The sequence below is a fragment of the Plasmodium berghei genome, assembly GCF_900002375.2.
Source record: "Plasmodium berghei ANKA genome assembly, chromosome: 9".
Classification (NCBI taxonomy): Eukaryota; Apicomplexa; class Aconoidasida; order Haemosporida; family Plasmodiidae; genus Plasmodium; species Plasmodium berghei.
Genome location: NC_036167.2, coordinates 473,375 through 498,086, shown reverse-complemented (window position 1 = coordinate 498,086; position 24,712 = coordinate 473,375). Strand labels below are relative to the sequence as shown.

The 24,712-nt window shown below is 22.7% G+C and overlaps 5 protein-coding genes across 5 annotated transcripts; 3 read left to right on the top strand and 2 right to left on the bottom strand.

The window, feature by feature from the left end:
- Positions 1-489: 489 nt before the first annotated feature.
- On the top strand, positions 490-6,100 carry PBANKA_0913000 (condensin-2 complex subunit D3, putative; the record flags this gene model as incomplete). Its single annotated transcript, XM_034564711.1, has 5 exons — positions 490-903; positions 1,073-1,255; positions 1,373-1,517; positions 1,639-2,202; positions 2,286-6,100. The coding sequence occupies 5 exons, from the start codon at positions 490-492 to the stop codon at positions 6,098-6,100; spliced, it is 5,121 nt and encodes a 1,706-aa protein (XP_034421481.1).
- A 289-nt stretch (positions 6,101-6,389) lies between these two features.
- PBANKA_0912900 (conserved Plasmodium protein, unknown function) lies at positions 6,390-6,863 on the bottom strand (the record flags this gene model as incomplete). The annotated part of the gene is made up of 2 exons (XM_034564710.1): positions 6,390-6,506; positions 6,750-6,863. 2 exons carry the CDS (start codon positions 6,861-6,863, stop codon positions 6,390-6,392), a joined length of 231 nt encoding a protein of 76 aa, XP_034421480.1.
- A 788-nt stretch (positions 6,864-7,651) lies between these two features.
- PBANKA_0912800 (conserved Plasmodium protein, unknown function) lies at positions 7,652-8,095 on the top strand (the record flags this gene model as incomplete). The annotated part of the gene is made up of 1 exon (XM_034564709.1): positions 7,652-8,095. One exon carries the CDS (start codon positions 7,652-7,654, stop codon positions 8,093-8,095), a length of 444 nt encoding a protein of 147 aa, XP_034421479.1.
- A 788-nt stretch (positions 8,096-8,883) lies between these two features.
- Positions 8,884-11,278, bottom strand: PBANKA_0912700 (3-oxo-5-alpha-steroid 4-dehydrogenase, putative; the record flags this gene model as incomplete). Its single annotated transcript, XM_034564708.1, has 10 exons — positions 8,884-8,917; positions 9,037-9,130; positions 9,277-9,393; positions 9,558-9,615; positions 9,799-9,907; positions 10,057-10,179; positions 10,321-10,450; positions 10,593-10,673; positions 10,940-10,981; positions 11,176-11,278. The coding sequence occupies 10 exons, from the start codon at positions 11,276-11,278 to the stop codon at positions 8,884-8,886; spliced, it is 891 nt and encodes a 296-aa protein (XP_034421478.1).
- A 3,376-nt stretch (positions 11,279-14,654) lies between these two features.
- PBANKA_0912600 (conserved Plasmodium protein, unknown function) lies at positions 14,655-24,685 on the top strand (the record flags this gene model as incomplete). Its single annotated transcript, XM_034564706.1, has 2 exons — positions 14,655-14,826; positions 15,114-24,685. 2 exons carry the CDS (start codon positions 14,655-14,657, stop codon positions 24,683-24,685), a joined length of 9,744 nt encoding a protein of 3,247 aa, XP_034421477.1.
- Between the last annotated feature and the right edge of the window lie 27 nt (positions 24,686-24,712).

Here is a 24,712-nt window from a genome sequence, read left to right as displayed (position 1 = left end):
ACATAGAGGTAAAAAAATATTTAATATTAAAGTATTAATAATTAAATTAACAAAATATATGTCGTAAAAAGAGACATGATATTTAATTAAATCAAAATAACAATTATATTCTCATATATATGTGTAAAAATGCATGAAGCAAAGAAAACTACAAAATAAATTAAGAAATGTGCACACAGAGAAATAAAGCCATACACACGAGAAAAAGTATGTATTATAGAAAAGAGAGCAGCAAAAAAGTTTATTATTATTTTCATATATTATCAACTTAAATACTTAAACTAAGTAATATATTGCAAAATAAATTAGGCGTAATAAATGATGTGATTCATATTTTGATTACATTAAAATTATTTACACATGTATACGATAAAAGAGTATGGTCTGATTTTTATCATTAAAAAATATAATATAAAGTGGAAAAAATTATGAATAAAAGGGACATAAGTAATAGGCACATAGAAGATAAAGAGTAAGCAAATAAATAAAATGGAAAAATGTAATAAACGAAAATTGAAGGAGGGTGTATCAAACAAAAATGGAAATGAACATGCTGGGGAGAAAAAACAAAAAACTAAAATAGAAAATAAAGCAATAAATGAAAAAAAGTTGTATAACAATTTGCAAATACATAATAATGTTCTTATAAAATTTATTAAAGAAAATGAAGAAAAATATGGAAAATTGGAAAAGGATGAAAATATATATAGAAAATTAAAAGCTAAATTTCTTTCGCTAAATATATCAAATGTATCAATAGAACATTATGATTCTTTTGATTATTTTGAAAAAAACAAAATTGATTTTCTCTTCCCGGAATTAGACAACATCGTTAATTCGTCAAATATCGATGTTTTGAAGGGGCTCAGTGACGTGTCATTTTATCCGAATTACAATGAAACAGTTAAAATAAAATGGAAAAACGAAATAGTGAAAATACTAATTACGAATTAGAACTTTAAGAATCCTTTAAATAGGAGAATACGCATAATATTGCGAAATTTCTCTCATTTTATTTCATGTTTTATTTTATTTTATTTTATTTTATTTTATTTTTTATTCATTCTTAAAGATACGGAAAAGGATTGTGGAGTGGTTAGTCAAGGAAAGAGCCAAAGATACAAACACGAAAGATGATGCTGAACATACAAGCATATCATATTTGTCTAGCATGAACATTCTTCTAACTTATTTAATATATAAAAATGATAACTATTCTAATTATGCTTGTTTGATTTGTTTAAATATGCTGAAAGTACGATAAAATTACACTAAAACATAAAAAGTTATGCACAATAACGTATATACATGGATAATCAACTAGCTGTATCTTCACCTCCCTGTTTCATTGTTATTTCTTGAATGTTTTCAGTGGATGCACATTGAAAGAAAAAAACAAATGTTTCGACTTTTCACGCTAAAAGGAATATTAAAAAGGTTTTTATTATGTACTCACTATTTGAACGATAAAGAAATAATGAAAATAAAAAAATTGGAAAACGATCAATCCATAAGCGGTATGAAACAAAAATATAAAATAGAGAAAATTATATCTTATTTTATTGTAGTCTTTTTAATGTGGTTAAATTATACCAACGGCGTGCCATATATATATGTGTATGTATTTATTTTTTAAAGAAGAGGATACAGGCATTTTAAAAAACATATTTATGCTGTTATACGAAAGCATAGAATATCTCGACATAAGTAATTTGGTTAACATAAATAGTAAAAACTGCATATTTGAGCTCATAAAATTTTATATAGAATTATTGAAATATCCATTAATTCATTCAGTTCATATACTATGTATAAATTACCTAATGAAAATAGTGAGAAAATGCTATGATATTAGATTTGAATATAATATAAATGTGGAATTATATGATATCGGGCCTCATGTAAATATATTTGTAAAAATTGTAAATTTAATATTTGCAAAAATTTTATCTATTTTAAAAGATATAAAAAATTCTGAGAATGTATATTATATTGAAGAAATAAACAATATTAATAATTTAATAGCTTTGTTATTTACAAATATATTGAATAGTTGCATAAGGATAATTATACCGCAAGTACTATATAATGATAAACAAAAACAAAAATATTTATTAAATAACGAAATGACAAGAACCACAAAAATAAACAAAATTAAGGACAACGAATTGGATGCCGAAGACAAGATAGTTCTTAACGCATGTAATGAATAAAAAATGGAATACATACATATCCATGTATATATAGACACATTTCTAACAAATTTTAATGCTCGTCTTTTTTAGGCAATCCCGTTTTTTCGTTTATCGAAATATTTATTATTAATAATAGTGATAAGTATGAAAAGACTGTATTTACAGATCTGATAAAAATAATAATTAATAGTTGTAGAAGAATTGAAAAAAAATATAACGTTATGAAAATAATACACGATGAGTTTATGTTGCATATTAAAGGGGAAGATAATAAAAAAAATGGAGATAAATATTTAGATCAAAATTATTTAAAAACGAAAAAAATCAGTAAAAAACGATTGGAATCAAAAGCGTCTTTTAAAATATCCGACGATTGTAATTCTTCTGTTTATTCAGAGACGGAATGTGAAGAAGAAGAGGAGGATTATGAAGAAACAGGAGAAAATGGGAAATCAGAAATGGCTGATAGCCAAACAAACGATTATGAAAGCGAGAAAGAAACAAATAAATATTGCCATGTGAATAGAATAAAGAACAAAACAAAAAGTATTTTAGAGATTGATAATAAAATGTATTATATTGTTTATGAATCAGTGATGATTAGATATTTAAATATACTTTTGAAATATATGAACTGTGAAAAGCATCAAATTCGGAATATGATATTAGACCTATTTTTAATATTATTAAAAAAAAAAAAAACGAATAAAAATGAAAATATTTATGAGAAATTATTTCGATTATTTTTAGAAAGATTAGAAGACTCAAGCATTGTAGTAAAATCAAAAGCATTGTCTATATTAGTAACATTAACAAATAAAAAACATCATAATAATAATCTCGTTCGTAACTTTATATATAATAAAAGAAAAGAAAAAATAAATATGTATAAAATAATATCTTCTAATATATTTAGTCATAGAAGTAATATAAGAAAATTAACAATACAATATATAGAAGTTATATTTGAAACGCTAATAAGTCAAAAATTAAATTATAAAATATTTCTAATATTTATTTCTAATTATTTATATTCTTTATCATTTGATTCGATCTTATCTGTAAGGAGACAAGTTTTATTAACAGTTAATATTTTGTTCTTAATGGCTAGCAATGATGAATATATAGGGAAACTATGGATAGCTATTATTTTATCAGCTATAACAGATACAGAAGAAACAATAAAAGACGAAGCTATCTCAATATTTATAAATACATTTATTAAGGCATCTATTAATTGTTCTATATTTAATACTAATGAAAAAAAGATCAACCAAGTTTTGGAAGAAAATGGAATGACATATTTTAAGGCATTAACAACGTTTTCCCATGAGTTGAAAACAAAAAAAGAGGATTATAAAAACACAAAAAGCGGTGTAGAAGCAAATCCGATTGTTAAAAATGGAAGTATAATCGATTCGGTCACATCTGATACAAATCAGAGAAAATATTCGAGCAATATTATTAAAAATAAAGAAGGATTGGAAAAAGAAAGAGAAGAGTGTGACAAAAACAATGACGGAGTGATATTACTTATAGAAATATGGGAAAAATATTTTGAAAGTAATATGGATAATTATTTTTTAACACTTTTAAAAATGATGACAAAATATGATTTACTAAATTTCAACCTTATATTACTTTGCCTAAAACAAAAGAAAAATAATGTCTTAGAAGAATTTATAAAAGGAATAAACATTTTTATATATAATTTAAGATATTTTTCAATACGAACCTGGAACACTTTTATATTTGATTTTGTAATAGAGTTGTCAAAAGAATACCAAAATAGTATTAATTTTGAAAGTATATTATTTTTGTTGAGTAGATGCTATAAAATATATTTGATAAACGAAAACGAAAATATTAATAAGAGTAATATAATTGATAAAAATATCATGGGTGAAAAAAAAATCGAAAAGATAAAAGAAAATCCCGAAATAAATAACACAATTAAAACTGAATTTCTATTTGATTCTATTTTAACAGATCAAGAGTTAGCGAATGAAAAGAAATCTTGTCCAAATGGTATACTAAAAAATATCATGCTAAAATTATTCACAATAATTTATAATCTTCTAGATAATGAGAATAATGAAGTTAATGAAAACTTTTTAGAAATTATAGAAAATACAATTTTTAATTTTAATTGTCCAATTTGTTTTATATATATAATATTAAATATATTGATAAAGAAAAAAAAAAATGTAAATCAATTTATAGATAAGCTAAAAAATAAAATTCATTTTTTTTTCGAAAAAATCGAAATAATCCCATATAATAACGTTTTTTGTAATATCTTAGTTACTTTTATATTTTTAATCAATCATTATAAAAAGCAAGACACAGAATTTTTAACTATGGCATCTGAAAAATTGAAAATAGTTTATGAAAACGTATGTAATGACAAATCAACAAGCAACAGTGAAACATCTATAGGCGGTGAAGATTCTGACAATTTAAGTCGTCTCGGTGAAAATATTATAATGGTAAAGAATTGCATATACATGGCTCAATGTGTGTTGATAATAGATAAAGACGTGATGAATAAAAATGATTTTTTCTTAACATTAGAAAGAGATCTAAAAAATTCGAATACTTGCATGAATATACTGAATAATTTGATTATCCTAACTTATTACATGATAAAAAATTTTGGAAGTTCGTGCAACAAATTTGTATTTAATCTCTTACGTTTTTTTAAACACGAAAATTCTTTTATTCGGTATTTGTCTTTTTATATGTTATCTAAATTAATTTCAGAAGATTATGTAAAATTTAATAATCAATTTTTTTTCGGCTTTTTATATTTATTAGCTGATAAAAATGAGATAATAAGGAAACAGTCTTTATCTGTTTTTAAACATATAGTATTAATATATAATAAAAGTAATTTAATAAATTATATGATCGATTTTATATTTGTATTAAATAATTTCTATTCTATTAAACTAAGCAAGCATTTAATACATATTGGGAATCATTTTGAAATAAAAAATTCTGAAGATAGATATAAAATATATTGTTTATTAATAGAAAATTTAACCAATAGTGAAAAATTTTCCTTTCAACAAAAGTTGATAAATGAATATCTAATTCAATATGTTTATGATTATGATAATTATTATTTTTCTGATGAACATGCAAAAGAGAAGAAAGGAGATCATGGAATTAACACACGAATTAAGCATAATAATATTATCCCAATAAATGACGAAGGAAATGAAGGATCCGTACTCAAAGATGTTTTACTCATATTAAGTTCCCGATTAATGAAAATAAAAATTAAAAAAGATTTTGCAAAATTAGAAGAAAAAAATAAAAATATAAAGATAAAAAATGTAGAAAGTAGTGTTAAAGTATTAAATGATCTTATGAAAAATATATTAAAAAAAAATACACTTCCTATATTATTGTCTTTGCGTGCAATTATGCTTAAAACTAAATCATTTTTTTTTAAATATATAAATAATTTAATAATTTATTTATGTATTGATTATAAAGACTCATTAGAAGAATTGATATTCGAGGCTCATACCCGAAATGAAATATTTAGTGATATACAGCATTTTGTCTATACTGACATTATACATTCTGTTCATAATAATAATGATATCTTCAATAAAAATAGTAACATTAATATTGACATAAACTTTTTAGAGTTATCCCAAAATCAAATGATCGAACACAATTTGGAAAAAAATATGCATAACAAAAACATCAGGAAAAAAGGGAATATTCATAAGAAAAAAATTTATGACAATAGTGATGATACCAGTGACAATAGTGACCGGTCTAGTGATTACGAGGAAGTTTCAAATGTTTTGCATAGTATTCACAATAGACACCAATTAGCAAAAAATAAAAAAATAAATAAAAAAACAAAAAAAAATAATAAAAAATAAAATGCGCATATATATGCACTAATATGTATATACCATTTATTCGTTCAGTTTTGGTCCGTTTCGTTTTAAATGCATAGAAATGTCCTGTCTTAGCTATACTTAAGGTTAAGATTATAATCGCATATTATTTGTACATAAATATGGCTACTATTATGTTAAGCCTGATAACAATATAATTTAATTTACCCCCAAAAAACTTTGCATTTTTTGTTCAATTCATATACAATTTTTTCCTTACTTCTTCATACTATATATCATTACATGAGCATTATGACTATATAGTCATTGGCTAATTTTTTTTTTTTTGCATTTCTTTCATGTTCAAGAATTTAAGATTGTTACTTGTTGAAGCACACAACTTTTTTGCAGTTTCTTCAATTTTATTAATTTTAACCAATTTATTTTTCTATAATACGACAAAAAAAATTATAAAATGAAATACTTCTGATGAAGCTGAATTATGACATGTTTAGAAGGAAACAAATGAAAGATTATATTAGATAGAGTTAATATACATTCATACTGTGACATATAAATATAAACTACGTCTATTGATACATGCCCATGAAATGTGATGTAGCTATATATATGCATATTATTATAAGTTATAAAGGTAAAATAGATATAGAGAAAAAAATTAAGTTATTACCTTTCTTAAACTTTTTACAACTATTTTTTCCTTATTTTTTTGGGGCTTTTTGGATTTATTTTTCCTTTCCGTTATTTTGTTTTTCTTTACTTTAACTTTTATATTTTGCACCATTTTCAACAAACAATGCTAAAGTATGTTATAATCTCAATTTGTTATTTGAAAAAAAAATGGATTTGATTACTTCAATTTTAGTAAATATAAAAATTAAATAAAAGCAACAATGGCAACTAAAATTTATCAAAATAAAAACTTGTCAAATGTGAATATTTATATGGTATATTATTTTATATATATATTATTGTAATATACATATTATTTTTATTTATTTTTTATATAAATAAAATAGCCATGTGCTAAATATTTCATGTATGCGCTTTTAATATATGCAGAAAATTTTGCAATTCAAACAAATGCTAAATTTGAAACAAAATATAGTAAAATATATTATGAATGAAAATAATAAAATAAAATTACATATAGGGCGTGGTATAATACGAATATTTTTTTTAAATTGTTAAAAAATGGTAGAGTAAAATAATATTTAGGCATATGCAATATAAAGATAAGATAGGATAATTTATATTAAAGCGTATGAAGGATATAGAAAATGTTTTTAGTAGTTATTTTAAAATAAAAATGGGTGGCATTATTGTACATATGTATATATAATTATATGTGGATAAAATTATATATACTTTTTTTGAAATATATTAATGACAAAAAAATATAAAGACCATATATATGCATGGAATTTACAACACTATATTATACATTGGTATATTATCGGCCTCAAATTTCCAACCATAGCTCAAGATAGTTCAGAAAATAATACAAAAAGTTGCCGTTAAAAACAAAAAAATTTATATTTTTTTTTTCCATAAATAAAATAACACTAAAGTATGAGCGGAAAAATCCCCAAACTAATACTAACGTATGAAAAAAAGGAAAAAGAAAGATTGAAAAAAAATAGTAAAATAAATAATACACAAAGCAAAAGTAGTAACTATAGCTATATATATTTTGTTTTTTTGTATAATAAAAATAAAGTTGTTGAAATAAGAACAAATAATTTTGACGCATTTAAAGGGGAAATAATAGAATTAAAAATATATCCCACTAATAATAAATTGAAGGGAGTGATTTTAATAAATGTAACAAACACAAAAAAATGTTGTACATATAAAAAATTGTACATTCCTTTATCATATATTAGCACATGCATGCCATTTGTGGATAATACAAATACAAATGAACAAAAGGATATATCAAATGTAATTTTAAATAGTTATAAATCTTTATTGGCGAACGAAATATATGAAAAATTTAAGAAAATTGGTGGGTAGAGACTTAACTACTCAATAAAGAATATAAATTAATAAGATATCAAATTATACAGAAAATCATACAATGTCATATGTATACATTTGAATTAAAATGCACATATAGATAAAAAAAGCGTGGGTAAATAAGCTTGTCCTTTTCACTATAAAAAAGAAAAGGTTTGTTATAACCAATTTTTTTTTCTGTTATATTGGGTCATTCAAATATTATAATTTTATTAAAGTAAAAATATTTTTATTCCCTACTAAATGTTAAGGCTTAATTGTTTTATTTGTGCATGACTCATGGTTTCAATTACTATACAATATTGTTGTATTATATATATTTTTTTTTAATTATATTATTTATATTTTTTTCGTGTGTTTTTTATTTGAAATAATTAATTTTATTTTAATTTAAAAATAAAAAAGTTTAAAGATTAATAAAAAAAATAAAAAAAGAGAATTATGCAAGTGCATATATACAAGTAAATACATACATATGCATGTGCCATAAAAACAAAAATAAAACATTAAAAAAAATCCAATTTTTATTTTTACTTAATCTTTCACATTTATTATTAACTTTATCATTATTTGTGGATCTCTAATGTTTTTTTATTACTAATATTTCTTTCATTTTGTCTTTTTTTTCGGGATTAATTTTCAAGTATGTCATTAATGTTATCATTAAGTACACTTATTTAATAATAATGATAAAATATCATTTGCTTACAAAAAATTTTAAACCGTTTTTATATAGTAGTTTACCCTATTATCTCGTGCTAACATAAATTAATAAGATATAATACTCACAAAACAAATGGGAATATGGCTTTTCTATTTCTGCGTGAAAAATATATATAGACACGGTATGTGATATAATACTGCACATATATTTATTAATGAATTTATAAAATTATAACTAAGCTGATTTATTATACAAATTTATTTTTATAAATTACTTTGGATAATTTGGAAACTCCTTTTTGTAACTATTGTGTTTCTTTAATGCCCAAATTGCCATTTGTGCTATTGCAACACAGCAAAAAATGTAACCTTAAAAAAGAAGGGAAAGAACTCACAAATATATATATTTTCTTTAATATAATAATCGAACGCTTCAATGATGATTGTGCACATTTTATTAACGTATTATGCTTCATTATATACATTGCTTAAAAAATAATTGTTCAATTTCTCACCTGTTAGGGTATTTGTTATAAGTGAAAATATAATCCATATTAATGATTCATAAAAATAATTTGCACAAGATATGTAATTAAATCCATATCCATATGGTATCCCTCTGGTTTTCGTGCCTTTAAAAAATAAAATAAAATACATATTTATAACGAAATAAATTAACATCGTCGTATTCGATATTTTGTATGAGTGTGTCATGAGAATAGCGCATCATTAGTTTTTTTTTTATTCAGTTCCTAAAAATAAGTAAAATATATCTACATATAAATATATTTTTTACCTCTTGGTCTTAAATTTTTTAATATTAAATGACATTTCAAATTTAAAAACTCTAAAACCTGATAAAAGTGCAAACAAAAATATGAATAATTATTCATGGAATTATATAATAGTATTCTATGATATCCTTGAATATCCTAGTTATATATATACATTAGATAATAACAAAATAATGGGGAACATAATGATAAACACAAGTTGAATAATATTCATAGATATAAATGATATGACGAAATTATTACTAGCAACACAAAAAAAATAGAATAGACTATATGTGGTTTGGAGCACAAATTGTGCGGCTTGTATTTTGGGTGAAATAAATAATACCCAATATTTACGCCGCATAGTATCCTAAAAAATAAATAAAATAATAAAATTTTGAATAAATATAAAGCAGAACACCACGTGAATTAAAAAAATATTAAGGGAAACAAACAATGTGGCAATATAATAAAAAATGGTAACTTAACAAATAAAAAACTAAATCAAATATATTTTACCAATAATGCCCACAATTTATTGGAACCCTCACTATTGGCATAGTTGCATTGCTAAATCTGTGGACAAATAAGGATTCAAATTCTCTTTTCAAAAAATGGAATAACAAAAACCATAAAGATAATCTACATTCCATTTAAATAGTGAAAAGGGTAAAAAAAATATAAAATAATGAGATAGCAAAAAAATAATTGATAATTATTATTGAAATATTCTTATAACAAATATATTGTCATTTTTTTTAATTTATATTTCTTGAAACTTACATTTGGATTATATGCTTATTTTTTGCATTATGAGAATAAATATATTTATCACAAAAATAAAAAAACGGAAAAATCAAAATTGGACCTAAATATTCTATAACATAAACTAATCGCCATGATATTTGTACACCTGAAAAAATAAAATATTGAATAGTCAAAAGTTTATATTGTTCCATAGCACTAGAAAAAGAGGATATCCACAAAAGACATTATATATATTGTTATACTATATGATTACGTGCATATTTATGTGGTTGTATATAATTGTTTACCTAAGTCCTTAAATATTAATATGTCTCCATCTTTTATTCCAACTTCGCTTAATGTTCCACTAATGAGTGTTTTCCCTGTGGCTATAAAAATATACAAAACAAAATTTATTAATTAAAAAACATTTTAATGGCATATATAATTAAAAAGATACTTATAAACTATGTTATTTGTAAAGTCTATGAATATATTTCCATCATTTAAAATATTAGCATATGAAACAGGCTACATTGTTTATTTCTTTTGTTATATATTTTTTTTAATTTTGTTCATTTTCGTATTAATAATGTTTCTACATCCATGTATTCAAGCATATATATTCTTCCAAAATATAATATAGAATAATTACCATTATCTAAGTTCCATTTTTGCCTTTCAGGATAATAATGGTCTAAACATAAATGAAAAACAAAAAATTATTTTTTTCTTATTTAAAGCACTGACTTATTTTTTAAATAGCTTACATCCATATGCATATAATACATATATGAACATATACACTTCATTGGTATTATGTTGTTTGAAATTATAGATATAATTTGTTGTATATAAAATGATTTTAGGTATTTTGATTTTCTTTCTTACATTTTTTATAAAATAGTTCTTTAAATTGGTCAACTGTTGTTGATGGACTAATGTCAAAATAGTCTATAAATTTTCCATTCCTTTTTCTCAAAATTACTTTCATTTTTTTTTTCTCATATAATTATTACTATTTATAGTTTATATTTTTCTTCCTTAACTTGACTCGTATATCTGATTGCAAAGTGTGTTTTATCTGCTATCTTTTTTTTTTTTTTAATATTTTTTGATTAACATTTATATATGCTGTCACATATCACTTGCATTATCCTTTGTTTATTTCGAATATGTTTCCACGAAGTATTAAAACATGTGTATATAATTCAGTTATAGATAACTTGTATTCAATATGGAAAAGCCCCCCAAAAATGAAAATTCTAATGCTTTTCGTATCAATACATTTAGTATCTTTATAATATATATATAATACACATATATATGTTATATATACATGCTCATTTGTTACAGGTTGGCATTTTACATATTTAATATGCATGGTTACTTGTGCCACCTTTTATTCATACATATTTGCAATATATAATAAAAGGCAAATATATATATATAATACGAATATTTTTGTTTTTATTAATTCATTTTGATTTTCATGAATCAATTTTATTATTATTATTATTATTATTATTTTTTTGTTATTTTAAATGTATAAACAAATATTAACCTTTTTTTATTTATTTTAGTAATATTAGTTATTTATTGTTTTTTAATGGATACCCATCATATGCCCATGCTTATTTTTCATATTTTGTATGTTTACACAGTTTTTTTTATTTGGATATTTTATTTTTACAAATGTTTTTATTAGCAATCTATTTTTCACACTTTTAATTATTTGTTCTTTATGCTTTTTCCTTTTATGTTTATCTAATTGCATAACATAATACTATTATACTTTATTTTATTTTGTTATATTGCACTTCTTTTATTAACCTTCAAAAAAAAATATTATGTATTATAAATATATATATATAATAAATAATATAGTATATATATATAATTACCATTTATACAGCCTAAATTTTTTTTTTACATATAATATTATTATTTGGAAAAATAAAATTTATTACTTTAAATATTTATAATTTTCAGAATAAAAAAGAAACATGCAAATTGGAAATATTGAAAATTGCTTATTAATAATACTCAACTTTAATACATTTATTAGTATATACGATTATTGTTTCATTTGTTCATTTTTTATATGATACAAATATAAAAGCAAATTTGGGGAAATAAATAACTTAAAATTTTTCAATGAATTTTGTAGTTTTAAATATTACGATATTATGTAAGCATCTCATGAAACATATATATACATTTATTTATATATTTGCCGATGCGTAATTATTCGGTCTATGCTTCCTGGCTATTGGCATTGAAAAACTTTCTTATTTCCTACTTCTTTATTTATGCAATTATTTGATAGAATTTTCTACTAGCTCGGAATTTTGCGCTCGTATTAAATTATCAAATCATATATTTGAAAAATAGCGAATTTATAAAAAGAATGAAGAAAAAAAAGGACTCAAGAATTAAAAAAATTATATAATGTATTCCCCACATTTTGCATTAAGATGCTGCAATCTTTGTACTACATGTTTTGTGTTAATTTTGTACCCTCTTAGTTACTTTTTCCTTTTAAACACATTATATTTTTTAAATTTCTATTGATAGTCATTTTCACTTATTTCGGCATTATATGTATAGTCCTCACGAAGCACCAAAGCTTTGAGGGATATATACAATTTTAATGAAACCGTGAATAAGTTCATAAAATATAAAGATATGACTTTGTATATATATTACTATTTTATGTATCAAACTAATGCTTTTCTTTTCGAATTATTTTATCACATTTGATTTTCTATAATTTATATAATTATTAATAGACACATTATAAATACACAAACAATGCAATATAACCTTTAAGCATTATATGAATAATAAGTTGAAATACTAGAACAAAAAGAAATCATTGAAAAAATATTTGAAAATTAAATTTAGTGCATAAATATTACACTTTTTTAAATATATACATTATCCGCAGACAGTATATTTATAATTCTCTTAATTCAAATATTATTTATGACCATATACCCAAAAAATTAAAGGAAGGAAAAAAAAGGAAAAATGTTTTTATTACTAATTTAAGCATTATCTAGGTATATCCAAGTGATGAGAGGAATATATAATAGATATATAATCCATACACACATAAATTTACGTATTTTTTTTATTGTGTCTTATTATCAGTTATAAAAATATAAATATTAATTTTCCATTATTGGAGAAAAGGCTAATAATATGTGTAAATTTTATAAAATAAAGAGTTAAAAATATATTATTATATTTAAAAGACGGAATATAATATTTACATTTATAGTGAAAATATATTTCACTACAATTATTTTTTAAAAACGCATTTTAACTTTTGAGTAAAGAGGAAAAAAATATAAATTACAATTTATAGAATTTCATATTAAAATAAATATATATATATACTCCTTGCGTACATTAATTTGCATATAGAAAACTGAAAATCGAACAATATTAATTGGGCATCAAAAAATATTATCATTATTCAAAAATAAGAGATAAACTTAGTTTTATATGTTTAATTTTTTATTATTAGCATACTATATTTGCTTATGGTACATGTATAATATACATAATTAAGTGTGTATGTATAATTACATTCTGTTTTCGAAATATAAAAAAAAATAAGTAATAATAAAAAAACGATATTTGCATAAATAGTAAGTTATATATAAATAAATATATATACATATATATGTATATTGTATATTTGTTTGTTTAATTATTTAAGGTCTAATTACACAACTATACCATATCACTACTAGAACAATTAGTATATATAATTTTTATGTTATTTATTATTATATTATTAATTTGTACAATTTTGAAATCCTTATGATAAAAAAATAGGCAATTAAATATTCTGAATATAATAACTTAATATAAATCATAGTCTGCTATTAGTATTTTTAAAATTGCGGAAAAAATATTAGTAATTAAATAAAAAATATTAGCGTATAAAAAACGTATATATTTTTATAATTGTAGCACGTTACAATTTTTTAATTAATATTTTTACTTAATTTAAAAAATACATTTTTTAATGTACATTTTTTATATTACATAATTACACATTTCCATTAGTTCATAAATATTCATTCATTTATTCGTTCATTTATTTGTTCAGTTATTCGTTTATTTATTCATTGATTGATTGTTAAGCAAAATTATTACATTTACTAATTCGAATACTATGCATACAGTATGTATATATACATACAAACATATCCTTATAGGTATTGGATAATATACAATATTTCGAGTAATGCGATTAATTTGGAGTTATATACATATATACTTTTTTTATTTTTGTGGGATTTTCGTTTTAAAAATTTAACTGATGTTAAAATAAAGTAAATAAATAAAATATGATGGACAGTGAATATCATGAGCCCACTAATAAAGAATGCGAAACAATAATATCAAATAATTCAAATTATACTAAACCGTGTGACAATAAAATAACAAAAATTAAAAATTTGAGAAATGATGAAAACCAAAGTTCCCAAAACATAAAAGAAGGTGAATGGAAAAAAGACAAAGGTAGGAAGAAATTATAGTTTTTCATATCTCGATTTAATTTATTTCTATAGCTGAATAAGTAACAAAAATATAGTTATATGTACACATTCAAATGAATTTATTGAGAGCATATTAATCTTAATGTTCTTATTTTTCACTGAAAAAAAATACAATATACAGTTTTGAAGATAATAGAATGGCATATAATAATTACATATATGTGAATTCAAACATGTTTAATGCATATATATATTACATGGACGTATACCTATGTATTTTTTTAATTTAAAAATTTTAAAAATTATTAGGTGATGTAGAAAACAAATGGAATCGTAAAATGGACGATATGGGCAAAAGACAGGAATTCGAAACAAATGGAACTACATTGAAAAATGGAGGTGTAAATTTTTACAGTAGCATAACTGATAGGATATCAAAATTGAAAACGATCATAAAGCATAAAAAAAAAAGTAATAACACAGATAAACAGGAAACAAAAAAACAAAATGAAGAAGCACAAAAAGATAATTCTAAAAATGTTCAAAATAAATCAATATTATATAGCAACGAAACAGAATGCGATAATAATATGAAAAATAATAGTAATAGCGAAAATAAAAAAAAATATAAAAACAAAAAAGAAATTGAATTATTAAAAAATATTGCGAAACGAAATTCTTTGAAAAAAATTGAAAAAAATATAAATCTTTTATTGATGTCCGAAGATGAAGATGATGATAGCATTAATGATAATTCCGTTAGTGGAAATCTCAAAAAAAATAATGATACTAAAAATATTAACAATATGCAAAATGAAAATTATACTATGAACAGTTCATATCATACAAATATAAAAAAGGATGAAGAAAGAAAGCGTTTTTTAAAAAAAAATATTGAAAATTCGGATGCCCCTTATAATAGTGGAAATTATAATGAAACTGCAATTCACACTAAACTGGGGAATAGCAATAATGTACTTACTGCTATTAGCCAAAGTAGTAATAAAAATGTAAATATAAATAATAGTAATAATAATGAAATATATGAGCACGAAACAAATAGAGGGGAAAATAGTAATTTGATACACAATGATGATTTTGATATATCATTAGTGTCTAGTGATAGTTTAAAACAGGATTTTAGTATTTATTCATTTAACGGAACAAATAATTCTAATAATAAATATTTCCCCAATAGTATTGATAATATGAATATTAGTAAAATTTCTGGATTTTCAAAATTCAAGGATTTAGAAACACAAGGACATAATACATTTACAGATTCTTTTAATTGTAATAGCAGCAATAATATCAATAATTCTTTTAGTAAATATATTCAAGCAAATAATAAAAATGAAAAAGGAAAAATATATACCAATGTAGATAACATTCCAGAATCCCATTATATAAAGACTATTAATAATGTAGGAGATAGTTCATTAAATCAAAGAGAAAAAAGAAAGTTTATTGATAATTCAAACTCTAATGATTGTAATAATTCTTTTCAGATTTATATGAATGATAGTGGAATTACTAATAAAAATAAAAACAGTATAATAAATAATACTGTAGAGAGAAATTATAATCTTAGTAGTATGAATATTGAGCATTTAGAAAATTCTGCTAATAACCAATTAGATAATAAGTATATGGATTATCCAAATTATAAAAGTTATATTGATTCCATGAGTGAAGAGTATGAAAAAGGAAGTTTAAAAAGTTACATATCTTCTGAAAATAAACATAGTAATAATAATAATAATATAAATCCAATGTCTACTTTTAATAACAGTAGATTGGATATTGCTTCTTTTTCGAGTAGCTTGGATGCTAGAATTAACAAATTTCCTAATGACATCGAAAATGGAAAATCAATTAGTAAATTTCACAATAATGTGGGTGATAATATAAAAGGGAATCGACTTCTAGGGGCCGAATCACACTTAAACATGTCCCCTTTTCTTTATACCAATCCCGAAAGTATCGAAAATGTCGAAAATGACGATCGATCAAACAAAAAAAGACAAAATAAAATAGAAACAATAATGAAAAACAAAGCTTCAAATGATATTCTAAATTCTATAAATCGTGAAAATAACAGAACTTTGAGTAATAGCAAAGGTATACTTTTGAAAAGTTTCGGGCGCAGAGAAGAATTAGATGAAAAACAAAGTTTGCTAAAAGGCGAAGATAGAGAAATTAGTTTGCAAGATAACGAAAAAAAAATAGTATCAAATTTGGAAAACAATGAAAATTTTGATAGTCGTTATAATGAGTATGAAATTGATCAGGCAAATATCAATGAAATATGTAAAAAAATTAATTCTATATCAATGTTAAATGATCTTAGTTTAACCAAACTAGAAAGTTTAAACAGCAGTATATTAGAGGCGCATACAAAATATAATGGCCATGAAAATTTTTTGGATGATGTTATTTTGAATGATAGTATTTTTAATCATTCAAATATGATGAGTAAAGATAATAAAGAATTAAAAGAGCTTAATATATCAGATAGTTTAAAACATAATTTTTTTCATTCAATGAATAAACTTGATGAAGATAACATTTTTAAAATATCCAAAAGTTATATAGAAAATTCATTACAAGCTAGTAAAAAGGATATATTAAATATGAATGTTTCAAAAATTAGAGAAAAATATGAACGACATCAAAACAAAATGAGCAATTGGGGCATGAGTTTGAATAACCATGATAATATTAATATAAATAACTGCGATTCCTTTTCTAATGAAAAAGCTAATATATTAAATATAAATAAGAATGAAATCAGTGATAACAATAATACAAATTTTTATGAGGAAAAAAAAATATTTATTAGTGAGTCTATTGATAAACGTGGATTAATCGAACAAAGTCAAATAAATAATATTACTAAACACTTATATGATATAAAAAAAGAAGAAAATGAAAATTATAATAATATAAATGATCTTCGATCAAATAAATCTATAGTTTCGTCTAAATTTTCCTACAAATTAGATACAGATATATTGCTAAAAGACTCGATAAATTTTGAAAAAAATGATCATATAAATTCTTTACGAAAATCAAATACTGACATAATTGGTTATATAAATAAATTTGTAGGATCTAAGTATGTAGAAGAAAGAAATGAAACTACACAAAATAATACCCGAATCGGTGAAGACACAAAAATTGAGGATAAAAGCATACCTATTCTGAACGATTCGAGGAATGAATATAATATAAAGAATTATTCCATTTTTTATGGAAATAAAGAGAATAATAATAAAAATCATGAAAACAAGTTAAGTAAAAAGGAGTCAGAGTTGTTTAACTGTGTAGCAAGCGATATATATAATGAAAGAAAAATATACGAAAACGAGTTATATCTAAATAAAGATGAACTAATTTTAAATGAAAGAATTTTTAGGGATAAAAAATTAGAATTCAGAAAATCTTTTGAAGATGAAAATATTCCTTTTAAAAATAGTAACCATTCTAATGATATACATAATGATGAAGAGGCAAAATGGACTAATTATTCTGAATTAGATTCAGAAGAATATTTTAAAAAAAACAAGACAGATGCAAGTACAAATAGTATGAGTGATCCAATAGTAAATAACATGAAATTGGAAGACGACATTGATATAGGTGTTGTTGGTGATAATATCACTATACTTGGAAAAAATAATTCTTTTAAAGGAGTTAATTTTTCAAATAAGGATTACAATGCCAACTATGGGGAGATAAAAAATGGGAAAAACGATAATGATAAAAATATAGATAGGGGTATTAAATTAAAGAACGAATTGAATATAATGACAAGACATGCATCCAAAAAAGAAAATGAAAAAAGAGAAATGAATGAAACGAGTGAAGTTGATATTATTGATCAACGTGATTTTATGAACACAAATTCAAAGAGTATGTATGAGCGTGAATCAAATATTAGTTGCGATATGAATGATGGCAATTTTGCAAAAATTAATTCAAAAATTTGTGAAAATGATAAAGCAGAGAATACTGCTTATGAAGAACCAAAAAAATTATTAAATAATTATGATGATATAGTAAAAAATGGAAAACATGTGAATGAAAATATATTTAATATTTTTAAAAATAATACAAAATTAGAATATAACAATTATAATAGTGATACAGGATTTAGTGATACGGGGACAAATAAATCGTACATTTCAACAACAATGAAATTTCCAAATGTTATATCAGAAAAAGATGACAAGAAAACAAACAAAAGAAAGCGTAGCTTCGATAATACTACTACTTTAGATGAAAAAGACAATATGAATATTATAAAAAATAGCTTTGCTCAAGTAGAGCATGGAATCAATAATTTCACTGAATATCAAATAATGGAGATATGCAATGACTCACAAAATGGCGAAAATAGTGGTCATAATGGAAAAAGCGGAAATAATAGCAGCAGAAATAGTATATGTAATGCATCTTATAAATCTAACGATATTAAACATAGTAACATAACAAACATGTCAGATGTCCTAAACTTGAATGACAATAAAAACACCAAAATTATTTTTTTTGATAATATTAATAATTCATCAGAATATTATGATATCCCAAAACCAATACATAGTTCAATATTTGAAAATGAATCAAATAGTTATAAAGAAGATACAATAAATAATAAATATTATAACCAAGCTTATCAAAATAATCATATTGAAACGATACCTTTAAATGATGTTAAAGGTTTTATTATTAATTCTAGTTTTAATGATAATTATATTTTTCCAAATAAATCCTTGAAAAATCACACAGGGACTTTAGCAGATCCCCAAAACATCAACAATACTATCGATGTTGCAAATAATGATTTGCCTACAAATATGAACACCCAAAATGAGAGCCTCAATAATGAAGCAATCGAAAATGGTAATAGAAAAATGATCAAAAATAGGATTCTCAAATTGGTTACCGAAAATAATAAGTTCAATATAGAGAAAGAAATAAATAATATCAACGGTGATAATAGCATTCATAATAATGTAAATCGAAATGATCAAGCATATGAATCCAAAAAATTTAATACTGCTAATAGTATAAATGAACAAAAATTACAGCACCAAAATGTTCTTATTAGTAAAGAAGAAAATCCTATACCTGATAAACAGATAATTGAAGAGGGTGTGAATATTAGAAGCTTAACAGGTGTAAGGGATCAAAAAGAATGCAGACAAAAAATAAATGCAGAAAAGGATCCAACAATTTATTTACCTAATTATGAACACGAAATTAGCAATAAATGCATGAACAAAGGGGTTTCAAAAACTCCTGAAAAATCAAATGAAATACAAAAAGAAAAAGAAAATATTGAACTATATAATAATAACTTTAAATCTTTTAACAAAGACAATAAAATAATCCCATATACTCATATATCTAATGAAAAAATAAAAATAAAAAATAATAGTGCAAATTTGGTATCGGAAAATTTAAAGGAGTATCCTTATGATAACCAAAATATTATTTTTGGCCAAGAAATATATAATAATAATGTTGTAAAAAATGGCGAACAAATTGAGCAAACTAATAGTTTTATATCAATGAAAGAAAATAATTACAAAGATGAATTTCATACAAATATAAAATCTCTGGATAATATATATGTTTATGCTAATTTAAATAATTCTAAATATAATAGTGAAATATGTAATACTTCAGGAGACATGAAATACGAAAATTATAATGGAATATATCCGAAAAATTATAATAAAAAGGATAGCATTTATAAAAATCGAAATAAATTTGATGACAAAATATTAAACAAAGTGAATCGAACAACTGATATATCAGAACATATATATATAGATGACACAACCATTCCTGCTTTGGAATTGAACAATGGAAAAATTCTCAAAAGAAGCAATACATGTAATGAAGATTCAAAATCATTTAATAATGATCATATAAACAATGAAATTAATAATATTGTAAGACACCAAAATTCTCGAACAAATAATGAATATTTGGATAGGCATGAATACCAATATGAAATGAAATATAAAAATTTAAATATGGCTTATAATCCTCATATTCATAACAATATGAGTGATATTATAATTCAAGATATTCAAAATGATGAAAAGAAAAAAAATACAGATCTAGAAGCACATTGCAATTATAGACAAAATTGTGAATGCAAACATAATTATTATAATGGTAAATTGAGAAATAATGAATACAATAAAAAAGAAAAAAAAGACATGTCTACAATGACAAATGCCATTTATTATAATATGAAACAATATAATAATGAAAATATAGAAAAACAAAAGGCACAAAATATGGAAAATAATAAAAGGGATTATAATGTATCGAATGTGAATGATGGAAATTTTTTAGCATATCAAAACGCAAATCAAAATTATGCAAAGTCTAAATGCGTCTATAACGAAATACCATATTATGTAATAAAGAATGTTGGGAAGGATGGTTCAGAGAATTATATTAACAATAATGGCATTTATACTGGTATACGAGATATTAACAATTTATTAGATACTAATCCTATAAATCAAAATGATAATGATCGATATATATCATATGAACGTGTTCAAAATCAAAGGATAGAACCTAATAATTTAGATGGTATCGATAATAATCTTTCTTATGATAAAAATGGAAATGTAAACAATTTAATAAAAGGATGCAAAAATATTAATCATAATGAAAGACAACATAGTCTTTGCCTTGTTAATTATGATTTAGAAAAAAATATTAATGAGGATGAAATAAGTAGGAAAGGCACAATTTGTAACGAAGTGACAAACCATTTTATGAAAATAAATATGCAAAATGGTGAATATATTGAAAAAATGGAATACGACCATCATACAAATTGTATAAATAATGTAAATAGCAAAATTGGAAATTCCGAAAATACTTGCTGTAAAAAAAATCAACATTGTAATAATAATATAAATAACAATTATAATACACATAATAAAATTCTAAGCGGTTATTATTATAATGAATCAAATGCAGTTGAATGTAAAAAATTACCTTCGAAAATTCTGAATAATCTCAATCAAAATTATGATCAAGGAAATCCGAACAAAATAGGCACAAATTGTTTTAATTACAATCATGACAATAATAATGCATGTCAATGTGTATCTTCCAATTTCATGCTTGAAGAAAATAAAGTATGCAACGGGCATTTTGACAATAATTTTTGTTCGTCTTGTGATAATAGAAATGATTACGGGATAGAAAACAATCTATATTATGATGGAGAATATATATCTCAAGAAAATGGAAAAATAATAAAAACACAAAGAAATCCATGTAATCATAAGGACCAACATTTTAATAATTCAGTATATAATCAAAATTCCCATAATGTTGATAATACTTTGAACTGCCGATGTTTTAGAGAACAAGCTCAGTATTCTGAAAATGAAAACAATGAAAATTTTATGAAAAATGGCAAAATGAAATATAATAATTTTAACAATGATAAATGTGATATTAAAAATATCCATGATAATAACAAAATAAATAATGAACAGAAATTTTATGAACAAAATAATTCCTTTCAACAAAAATGTTCTACTTGTGCCTGTCATACTCGAGAACATTATAATGTCGAAATGGAAGTACCTGAATGTAATAATGGGAATAGACAAAATATTTCTGATAATAATAATAAAGTTGAAAATAACCAATATGCACCTAATGGAAAAATATATAAGAATAACCCGCCTTGTAACAATTCCGATCAAATGAATAACAAAAAAACGTACAAAACCAATGCAAACCCTCCCCTTTTGAAAAAGACAAATACAAATTATGAATGTCATAATTTAAAATGTGAATCATGGGACAACAATGAAAATTCAAATTCAAATATTCAACTCGATGGAAATAAAATTCATAATAATGAAGCATATGGTTATGAGAAAATTCTTGAGATAACTGATCAAATAACGACAAAAGACAAAATAAACATAAGGGGAAAAGAAACGAATATTTATCATACTGATAATAATACAAATAAAAATAATAATGATAAAATAAATGAAAATGATGCCGATAATAGTGACACCAATAAATTACACACCTTATTTCGCGAAAAACTTGGTGGTTTAGAAACTGGCCAAAATGGGCACGTACTAAGTCAACTTATGAATGTAATGATAAATATACAAAACGATTTGAAGGATGTAAAATCGAAATTATTGATAAAAAAAAAAAACGAAATAGAAAATAATGTGAAAAATGAAAATATCGTCAACAATGATCAAAATAGAGAACAACAAAATGATCAAACGAATACCAAAACATATGACACGCTAAAAGGTAAAGAAAGGGGCAAAATGACTGAGGAATCAAATAATGATGATATTTTTACATTAAAAAAAGTAGAAATAGCTATTAATGAATTGCATCGTAGTATCTCTTCTAAAAATACAAATAGTCAGAATACAGAATGCAAAATAAAAGGAGAAAGGGAAGTCAAAATGCATTCTCAATTTATTGATTTTGAGAAAAATAATAATGTGGTTACATTCTCAAGTAATAAACCTATAAGATACAGTAGTAGAACAAATAATATAAATAGAGATCATGATGCCAGTGTAAAAAAAGGTGATGATATAGATGAAAAAAAAAAAGATGGAAAGGAAAATAAAATAAATGAAACAATTGTTAAAAAACAATTTAGTAGCAATATAAATGTTGTATTAAAAAATCTAAATTATGAATATATCGAAGATTCTACAGTTAGTAAATCTAATAGATTATATTTATTTAATAAATTTTTTACATCGCTATTTTATGAAGAAAATACAAAAATGCACAATTGTATTATGTTTAATATTTATAATATTGAACAAAAAAGGCAGACACATAAAGTTACATTATTTTCTGAAAAAGATTATTATGATATTTTTAATTTGGCATACAATAATTTATTGTTCTACGCTTTTGATTGCTATAAATTTTTTAGATATATAAAATATAAATTTAGAGATACATATAAAATATATGAAAATTCTACTATATGTTTGTATATAAACAATTGCTATGAAACCAATTTAATTAAAAGAATCTTTATCGAGCAAAATTATATTGCAGATAATATTCACAGAAGCAATACCCAAGATAACACTGAAAAAACAAAAAACAAAGATAGTAAAAAGTGTGAAATTAAAATTGATTCGATACAAAAAAAACCAGTATCCTACACACTAAACGAAAAACGGATATTAAAAACATCAACAAAATACTTTTTAGATAATTTTTTATCCCATATAAACAAACAAATTAATATAAAAAATATTATACCAATAATGAAGAAGGAAAATTATGAATTTGATCAAACAAATTTGTATTTTTTTATTTCAAATTTTAATTTAATGGATAAAGTTTTTAGTGATTCTCATGGGTTTGATTGTAATAAAAAATTTTTTGAAAAAAATGCATCTAATACGAAAAATTATGGTATTTTTTTTAAGTTTGTTCACGAGGCAACCAAATTTTTTGATACATTTATTGACGATCGTTGCAATTCCAATAAAAGACACAACAAAAGAGAAGAAAATTCCTATACGAATGATCGGTTAACTAGCCACACAAATAATTCCGATGAAAATTATAATAAAAATAATGGGCGCAATCAATTGAGTAATAGAGGCTGTTATAGGCTAATAATAGTGTCCTTACATAAAGGAAAAACTTTCAAATATGAAAATTTTCCATTTCACAATTTTATGAAATATAAGAATAATGAAATATACAATTATTATAATAATTATGATTCAATATATTTTAACAATGGAACAGTTATACTTTTTGACTTATCCTATGCCGTTCCCTTTTATTACATAGAGTATTACAAAAATTAACTTCGTAAATCAGTTTTTTTAAAGACT